Source organism: Mus caroli, chromosome 4 (assembly GCF_900094665.2).
Source record: "Mus caroli chromosome 4, CAROLI_EIJ_v1.1, whole genome shotgun sequence".
Lineage (NCBI taxonomy): Eukaryota > Metazoa > Chordata > Mammalia > Rodentia > Muridae > Mus > Mus caroli.
Window position 1 is genome coordinate 57233811 of NC_034573.1, and position 9856 is coordinate 57243666.

General features: G+C 48.2%; 1 protein-coding gene across 1 annotated transcript in view; it reads right to left on the reverse strand.

The window, feature by feature from the left end:
• Positions 1 to 1237: 1237 nt before the first annotated feature.
• The window catches only part of Ambp (alpha-1-microglobulin/bikunin precursor), an 11600-nt gene continuing 2981 nt past the window's right edge, over positions 1238 to 9856 (reverse strand). Inside the window, exons 3-10 of the mRNA XM_021160096.2 lie at positions 9377 to 9453; positions 8255 to 8371; positions 7349 to 7450; positions 6629 to 6675; positions 3236 to 3317; positions 2124 to 2291; positions 1644 to 1817; positions 1238 to 1363 (exon numbers count right to left, since the gene is read on the reverse strand). Of these exons, the coding sequence (XP_021015755.1) occupies positions 1338 to 1363; positions 1644 to 1817; positions 2124 to 2291; positions 3236 to 3317; positions 6629 to 6675; positions 7349 to 7450; positions 8255 to 8371; positions 9377 to 9453 (793 nt within the window). The 3' untranslated portion in view covers positions 1238 to 1337. The remainder of the gene's footprint in view (positions 1364 to 1643; positions 1818 to 2123; positions 2292 to 3235; positions 3318 to 6628; positions 6676 to 7348; positions 7451 to 8254; positions 8372 to 9376; positions 9454 to 9856) is intronic.

Sequence of the window (9856 nt, forward strand, 5' to 3'; positions counted from 1 at the left end):
GGTTTGAGGCCAGCCTGGGCTACATAGAAAGATCTTGATCCAAAGCCACTAAGAATTGAGCAAATTTTTATGATGACATTTGGTTTTTAATAGAGAATTCAGAACTGTACAATAGAGAATTCAGAACTGTTCAGAGCACTGGCCTGGTTTCTGCTGCAAGGATGACTTTCCACTTGAGAGCTTATCAGGCCAGGCATCTTCAACCTCCATCATTATCTGCCCAGCACTGGGGTACTGTGTGGATTCAGTTAGTACCAGAAAATTACAGGAGATTCTCCAGGGCATGGGCATGGGCATAGGCCAGGCTTGTCCTCAAGCTACCCTGACCAGCCCACCTTCTCTATTTCCCACATAGCAAGAATCTAGCCCATCCCAGAGCTTTGGACTCTGGTCCAGGGCCCAGCTGGTTGCTGCAGATGTACCAGGAAGACCAGAGGATAGTCCACCAGGGCATACAGGAACTGGTGAGGACCCCAGGAGACAGGTCAAGGGGGAGAAAGAGCAGGGGCTGCAGCTCTGGGTGATTTTGAATGGGTAAGGGGACAAGCTGACTGCTCAGAGGAAAACACTAGAAAGGGATGCACTCGGGAAGGATTGGGGGCAGCCTCGGGCACTTGGGCACTCCAAGACACCACTCCTTATTTGTCCTTGCATCTTTGTGACCCTTGTGCAGCCTCTTCTAGAAACAAGTGTCAGAGTTTCTGGGTTTGGGGTGGGGGTGATCTTAGAATTGAGAATAGTGTCTAGTAAATGCTGTTGCCTTTTTAAAAGACTCGGTTTCTTTTTGTTGGTTGGTTGGTTGGTTGGAGTTTTTTGTTTTTTGCTTTCCTTTTTTTTTTGGTTTTGTTGGTTGTTGTTGTTGTTGTTGTTGTTGTTGTTGCTGTTTGAGACAAGGTTTCTCTGTGTAGCCCTGGCTGTCCTGGAGTTCACTCTGTAGACCACTCTGGCCTTGAACTCACAGAGATCTGCCTGCCTCCCAAGTGTTGGGATTAAAGGCATGCACCACCACCATCTACTGGGTTTTCTTTCTTATGTTATGTTTGTAAAGCAAAATAACCACACTCCACTACTGAAGAGTTGGGGACTGTTGTGTTTGAAATGGTGCACAGCCAGGATCTTGGACTGCAGGATGATGTCACATTGCAAACCATGCATCTTCTCTCCTGGGAAGGCTGGTTTACTCATGCCCTTCCCCTCCAGTACCCTTATTGTGACAATGAGACGACAACACACAGAATGCTAGGAAATGACAGCTTGTTTTATTCGGGTCCAGATCATCTAAGCTGGACTGCGCTGTGACAAACAGTGGCTACCCTCTGGCTTGCAGACTGGCACCTTCAACTGCGTATTTGTTCCTCGTACCCTGCAGATAGAGAATGAATGACTTAGAATGGGTCCTTGGGTAAGAATGAAATGTCACTTGCTAAATGACCTTTGCATCTTCTCTGGTCCAGCTAGGACCAGCTAGGACCAGCTAGGGCATATTCCTGGGCTTGGCCTATTTCCCAGGTGGGAATCTAAGGCCCAGAGAGTGGACCAGGCTGCTCACCTGGGAAAGAGTCCATCATTTGACTCTCCAGTCCTTAGTGTTTACTCTCCAGGACCCCCTTGCCTGCCTCCCTGGACTCCCGAGGGCCTCCTACCATCACCAGGGACTCCACAGTACTCCTTGCATTCCTTCTCAGAGTAGAATTTGTTGCCATTGCCTTTGCAGCCCCCATAGAGGAATTGGATGCACTTCCCTTGTGCTGCATCGAATGCCCAGAGCTTTATGAAGGCTCGGCAGGGGCCTTGGACTATGGGGAGATTGCAGGCCGCTGTGGAGGAAAGAGGGATATGGAGAGTTAGTCTTGCACCTGCTGTTGGGACATACACAGGACAATAGCCAGGGCCAGGGGAGCCTGACATCTAGATTGCAGGTCCTTCTACAGACTGGGAAACTGGATGGGTCCCCAGAAACAAACAAACAAGCAGAACATGACTGACCCAGGCCACCTGCATCTACATATGGAATTCCTATGAACCACCTTGCCCTGAATTTCCACCTTAAGAAAACCTTAACTCCTGCTCATGTGCAGACCAGGTCTGTGGGAATCGGGAGTGCAAAGACAAGATGTACTCACCTATGGTCCGACATGTCTGCAGACAGTCCTTCTCAGAGATGAAGTTGTTGCCGTTGCCTAGGCAACCCCCATATTGAAAGGTCTCGCAGGCCATGGAAGCGCCATTGTAGTAATACCTCTCTTGCATCCCTAGGCAGGGGCCTTCTGAGTAGTTGAGCTGGCAGGAGTCTGGGAAGAGACAGAAGAGCAGCACTTACTGAGCACTTGCTATGGACCTGTGTACAACTTGATATGCACCACCATGCTCACAGAGAGGTCTAACAACTCATTCTTTGGGTGAGAAGCAGGTGCCCCTTACCTTCTTCACCTCAAGATGGTGAAGCTCAGAATGAACACCCAAGCCCCCAAACTCAAAAAAATTCATTCCACCCCATAACCCAGATTCAGGACATTTAACAGTGACCCGAAGATCTATCTACCCAGAGAGTCTAGCTGGCTCCCCTCACCAACAGCCACCTTGACCCCTTCACAAGGTACCATTCAGGTCTTTGGTCTCCTGGTCTCCATGGCTTTTGCTCTCCCTTGATCCATAAGACCCTTCTTGATGCCAGGACACAACCTGAGTTCCCTTGGCCCAGGTAGTGCCTTTCATCACCTCTGTCTCCTTAGCATCTCCAGCCCTTTGATGACGCTGTCCTTTGGACCTAACATTTGCCCCTTTGGAAGTCTCCTCACAAAAACCCAAAGAGCCAAGAAAAACTCAATGTCCAGCACAAGGCCTATGGGGGAGCAGGCTTGGCATTTGCTGAGCAAGTTAAATGAACTGACATTCACATGAAGCATCCATACATCCTTCTCCTCTACTGATACAGGAATCCTAAAGATCAGTTCAAGAGACAAGTATCCTGTTATATAGCAGAGAAAACCAAGGCTTGGTGAGCATACAGACAGGATAGAAATTCACTTCTGAGCCCTCCTGAGCCTGGAACTTTATATGTTGCCCGTCTTCCTCCAACCCAAGAGGGTTCGGAACTTCACCTGCCTTAGCCATGGCTGAGAGGTGGGCCTTGCAGTGCTGAGGCAGCCAGTCTGAGCTGGTCATGGGCTCAGCCAGCCATGGGCTCTGTTCTCCACAGCATGGCTGAAGCAGGTGATCAAATAAGACTCCTTACCTTCTTTCTTGAGGGTCCCAGTTATTAGTGGCTCAGTCCCTGACCCCTCACTCTCTTGGGGCAGCACTGCCCGCCGGGCTCTCTGGGGAAAGAAGAAAACAGTTTTGCAGAGATTCCACTGCTGTTGCTCACCTGAATCCCTGTAGCTGTGGAAACAGACCAGACTGCCTAATGAGATGCTAGCCCCAGTGTCAATCTGAATTCACAGAAAGGGCTCAAGAGGGTTTCTGGCTGTAGAGCCCCCTAAGCAAGAGTTCAAGACCAGTTAAAGAAGGGATGGGGATGGAGACATTGGTCACTAGGTAGCCTGTCTGCTCACAGGAGTGGTCTAAGGCTTAAAGAGGTAGTTCTATGGTGGTCTGAGATTGTGTCTTCTTTTAAGGGGTAACTAAAACCACCAGGGCCCATGGTCTCTTCCAGATTCATCTTAACCTGGTGACATATAGGCTTTCCTTGGTGAGAAAGGAGAGATGGAGAAAAGGAAAACAAGTTAGATAATACAGATGCTCCAAGAAATTGGATTACAGTGAAGGACTATTCACAACTCACAAGGATAAAGAAGTATGAGAGCAAGAAATATGAAAAAAATTAAGCCACCAGTGAAAGATACAGTAGCATCTATTGGTGTAAGAGCCACCACCAGTGATGGAAACCATTAGAGTTGGAAGAGATGTTTGGTTTAACCTCATAGCTGAGATAATTAATTGTGATTTAGACGCTGCAGGAAATAAATCCACATCCTGGGCGTTGTGGAAGGAAGCTAGAAACAATAGAAGAAAACTTTAGTGAGTTGAAGAAGGAGTTGGGTTGTCCATCCATGAGGAAAAAAAATAAAATCATCAAAATTAAAACAGACAAACACCTCCAAATAGGCATTGTAAAGAAGAAGGGCCAGGAGCCTGGAGACCCTCAGGGTAAACGGGAGGATTTAAACACAGAAGCTCAAGAGTAAATGATGGAGATCATGAGAAGGATCGGTGCAACTCCAGCCATTCTCCTTTCACCCAAGCTGCTGACGGTATGATGGACTCACAGAAATACAGTCTAAGCTGGGTAAGTGTGCTGACCGGTTCTTACGTCAACTTGACACAAGCTATCTGAGGAGCATGAACCTCAATTGAGAAAATGGCTCCATAAATCAGGTTGCAAGCAAGCCAGTAGAGCATTCTCATAATTAGGGATTGATGTGGGTAGACCCATCCCATTGTAGGTGGCAGGATCCTGGCTTCTGTAAGTAATCAGGGTGACTGACCTACAAGGAGCAAGCCAGTAAGCATCACCCCTCCGTGGGCTCCGCAACAGCTCCTGCCTCCAGGGTCCTGCCCCGTGAGAGTTCCTTCCTGACTTCCTTCAGTGATGAACAGGGATGTGGAAGAGTAAACCAAATAAGCCCTTTTCCGGATTGCTTATACTCATGGTGTTTCATCACAGTGAACGAAACCCTAAGACAGCAAGGACCCAGAAATATGCCGCATGTGTTTTTCTTGGGAGGAAAAAATGTTTGTTATGGAAACATTTCCACCAGAGAAAAGGAAGCTTAAAGACCAGAAGTAAAATGTAATTGTAAGGAAATTATGATAAAGCAGAAAAATATGATTACCTCCCACCCTGCTTTCTACTGGTATTAATACCAGTTAGGCAATAAAGGGACATGGGTTATACGTAGATGCCTTAGCAAACACCTGGTAACGGACCCAAATGGCTCTGTGAAAGCTCTAGCCATGTCCTGCTATCTCAGCTGGGGTATGTCATTGGATTTTGACTTTTTTTTTTAAACTAAAATTTCTAAATAAAGAAGAAAATTGAGGGAGACTAGCATATAAAGCCAGCGAAGCATACATTTCAAAATAAATAGTTACCAGGTGGTTGTGTTGGCACATGCCTTTAATCCCAGCACTTGGGAGGCAGAGGCAGGCACTCAACTCTGTGAGTTCAAGGCCAGCTTGCTCTATATTGTGAATTCCAGGACAGCCAGAGCTACACAGCGAGGCTTTGTCTCAAATAAATAAATAAATAAATAAATAAATAAATACCAAGTTAAAAGAACTTTTTAAAAGTGACAAGGCCGTGGTACTTGAGAGGTCGCTCAGCAGTTGATCTTGCAGACAACCCAGGTTTGGTTTCCAACACTAACATGGTGGCTCATAACTGTCTGTAACTCCAGTTCTAGGGTATCTATTGCCCTCTACTGGCCACTGTAGATAGTGCACACACATAGCACATGAACATACGTACAGGTAAAACACCAGTGAACATTAAATAAAAACAAAGTGAAAAATGTAGCTTCTTCCTTGAGAAAACACAAATGGTGAGTGATTCAGTGTAGGGAGGCCCAGAAGACCCAGGGACTCCAGCTTTAGAGGCGTGGCGTCTTCCACAGAGGAGTCAGCACGGCTGTGGTTATGGCTGAGGCTTGGCCCATGGCCTGGGGCACAGGGCTTATGTATAGTGGGTTAGGACAATGCAGAAGCTCCTCCACCTTGTGTTCTTTCAGAGGCTATTTCATCTTTAACTAGGATATGGCCTCCTTGATGATGAATCCCATGGAAAATTACACATCTCTGTTCTCAGAACCAAAGGTTGGGGCCTCCTAGCTAACTTTTCTTAGCTTCCGTTAAAAGTGCTTGCTTCAAACTATGTACTTTTGAGAAGAGAAAGCCCCACCCCACAGCCCCTATGCAGCTGCTGAGTGAGATGTGACGTCATGGTTTTTGGCTTAAAAAAAAAAAAAAAAAAAAAAAACCCTGTGTTCTGGACACTCAGGGCTACACTCAAGTCCCTAGCACTTTCCAGCTGATTGGAATAAAGACTTATAATTGGCTATTCATATGTCTGAGTGGTCATCTCTGGCATGCTTCCTTTAACACATGGAGACAAAGCTGAAGATGATCTTGTCACCAAGCTGAGCCACCTGCACAAGGACGTGAAGATCAAGTCCCTGGAGGAGATCTACCTGGTCTTTCTCCAGGGAGTGATTACTGAATTTTTCTTGGGGATCACATCAATGCAGAAGCAACTTTGGCTGGCCACTGGACCCAGAGTTTTGTCACCACTGGGGACTGCAATAGTCATGTGGGTCTGAATTTTAAGTGCTCCAAAGAGGCAGCCACTGTCATTCTAGAAGCCAACACCTTGGTCAAGCCTTCCACTCTCCCTATGTGGATAGGCTTCTGGGGAACATTTGCAAGCTCCACACGGCCCCATGCAATGTGACAGGCCACTGTGGTTCTGTGTTTGTGAGCCTCATCCCTCTCCCCAGAGACACTGGCATTGTCTCTGCTCCTGTGCCCAAGAAACTGGTGTTGCCGGCCAGTTCTTAAACATCAGTAAGGTGCCAGTCTCTACAGAATGTCTGTGGTGGGGCTGTTGAAGAAGGGTGGAAGAGATACTCACGGCAATTGACGTGGGCTCCACCTCCCGATCTCCAGGGACACATTCCCCTAATGCAGAGGACACAAAAGAAGAGTGAGCACGAGACCCAGGCTCTGGAGGGTGGACCCAGATTTCTGTGGACATCGTGTCCTGTGCTTTAGCACACTTCATGGAGGGCCCTCCTCACTGCACTCAAAGCCTTTGATGGGACAGTTAACAGACCAGCATCACTTTGTCAGTATCCTCAAGAGATCATTGACAGGGACACTTCCAAAGCATCATGTTGCATCCTCTAATGGCTTTTTTTTTCTCTCACAGACCCCTCACAGTGGGCTTTGATTGGGAGCGCATTGTTATCCCATTTGACAGGTGAGGTAAGTAAGGGTCTAGGATGGCTAGCCAGAAGTCAAACCTCTGTGCTTGAGCCACTAAGCTTCAATGTGGGTACTGTGACTGTGGAGTCTGTGCCCTCAACCCCAAGGCTTTGCTGCCTCTTTGGCAGTGTCTGTGGATACCCTCATGGAGACCTGTGACCCTGGGATAAGAATGGAATTCATTAAGTGCTGCCTCTGCTAGTGCATGTTCTGAGACTTGGGGCAAACCCAGGAGCTCTCTTAGTCTCTGTAGAGAGGGAGAGGACCATGGCCTTGTTTGTCTCTGAGTGCAGGGACTGGGGATGCTCTCTATGGGACAGGAAGGAGAGGAGAACCAAAATTCAGAGTCAGGCAAAATACCACTTACCTCTGTCAGGCATAAAAATGATGGAGTTCTCAGGGATACCCACACTCAGGGCCACATCCTTGAACTCCTGCAGAAGGCTGTCCCTCAGCTGTGGCTCCCGGCCTGCAAACAGAAACCAGAGGAGAAACTGAGAGTCCCAGGCTTCCTGGCCAGCTGGACTGTGTCCAGTGAAAAGTGTGGAAAGGACTGGCCTATTAACTACCCTTGGCATACCATTGAAAGATGGGTCTCCAAGAGAGAGACTGGGCCCATCATAGGTCCTGGGTCCTTATTCAGGGCTATTCCCATTGGCTTTGTCTGGACCTTGGTGACTCTAGAGTCACTTTCTCCTGGCTCCTTTCCATTTTCATGTAAGGGAGGGGTGTACACATGTGTTCATGCATGCATGCATGCATGCATGCACATGTGTTTGTCTATGTGGGCACCTATGCAGGTGGAAGCCAGGGGTTGAAGAAGGAATCGGCTTACATTGCTCTCCTACCATTGGGGTAGGGGCTCTCAGTCAAACTCAGAACCCACAGATACACCTGTATCCCTTGCCAGCTTGGGTCGGATCCCCTGTCAGATCCTGACAGACCCCTTGCTGGCTAGAATTACAGGCAAATGGCCACACCCACCTGGTGTTTGTGTGGGTTTGGGAATCCCAATTTGGCCTCATTCTTGGTAGCAAGCACTTTAATCATTGAACTGTCTCCCTGGCCCTAGGAGTGGCTTTCAGAGATGGTGTGAGAATTCTACCTCACCCAGGATGCTGAGCTATTCAAGGCCAGGACTCATTGTCCCTCCCTAACCGGGAGTTCTCTCACAAAGAAGAGACAAGCTTCCTGCTCCTTCCCACCCAGGGTTCATAGATGAATAATCACTGCCCCACCCCAACTCTAACAGACTCATGCTTAAGGCCTTTACCATAGAGCTTGGCAGTGATGGTGGGCCCGTGGTGGTGGCTGAACTTCTTGGTAAGGAAAATGGCATATTCGTCATAGTTGGTGTGGACCACATAGGATTCCAAGGTTATGTTCCATTCTGTGTGAGAGGTGCAGGTAGACCAAAGGAGGCAGTGGTTAGGCTCTTCACCCTGGAGGCCCATCACCCATCCTCCACTCATCGTGTCCGCATCCATCCTCACAGCCACATGGCCCTTCCAAGGGGTCAACATCTGCTCACCAGCATCCCTCTCTCCAGCTGCTAGACAGCATCAGCTCACCCAGCTCCACTCCATCCACCCACTCTAAGTCCACTCTTGTTTCCTTTTCTCTGTCTCTCTCCCTCCCTGGTGCCTTCCCTCTCTTTTTCCTACCTTCCTCTTCTCATTCCTCTCTTCCTTCCTCCCACCCTTCCGTTCTCCCTCCTCTCTTGCCCACTAGCTCTCCTCCCTTGCCCCAGTTCCTCTTTTATTTAAAAGCAGAGTCTAATTTAGCTCAGTCTGGCCTTTTAGCTTGCTATGTAGCCAGGGATGACTTTGAACTTCTGACCCTTCTCCCTCCAACTCATTGCTGAGAATATTAGCATAAACCACCATGGCCAGCTTTCCTTTCTTCCTTCTTCTTTCCTTCTTTCCCATCTGTCTGTCTTTCCTTCCTTCTGTTCTCCCTCCATCACTCCCTCTACCTGTCTTTCAGATGACCCAAGAACTCATCTGCCTGTTCATTTGCTTACTATTGCGCATGCACTCAATCTCTCCCGTGCTCACCGTACACGGCGTGCATCCCACACACAATGATTTGGCACACACAGCACAGTCAACAGACAGTTGCTAAATCTCTGAGTAAATTTGGGCCCATATCCCTCTGCCACAAAACACAAGCATTGGGGCTGCTGGGTGGGGAGCCGGTGATGTCATCCTTGGCATTCTGCACCTTTCCCAGTTCTGGTCATATGGTAACTGGGGGACTGTGGGGTGACAAGATGGCAGCGATGCATTTGGGGGAAGGATGGATGACTTCTTAGATAAATTGGGAAGGAAGGATGCAAGGGTGGAGCAGGGAGGGAAAGGGGAAGGAAGAGACAGTGGTGTGTCCCCTCACTTACTGGATTTGTGGTAAAGGAACTTTCCATCGATGTCCGTCTTCTGGTACGCCCCAGTGATCTCCTCACAGACACCTCTCCTGGCAATCATAAAGCCAAAATTTCCAAATATCTTGCTTCATTGTCATCCTAGCCCTTGGAAATCCCTCTTTTGTACATGAGGAACAGGGAAAGGGGACAGGTTCATGTGTCCTGGCAGTAACGTCGTGGTTGTCATTGTTGCACATTACCCTGGTGGCAGCGATGAACTGGTGCTCAGCTTTCTTTTTTCTTTTTTTCCATATTTTTTATTGGGTATTTATTTCAATTACATTTCCAGTGCTATCCCAAAAGTCCCCCATACGCTTCCCCACCCACTCCCCTACCCACCCACTCCCACTTCTTGGCCCTGGCATTCCCCTGTACTGAGGCATATAAAGTTTGCACGACCAATGGGCCTCTCTTTCCACTGATGGCCGACTAGGCCATCTTCTGATTCATATG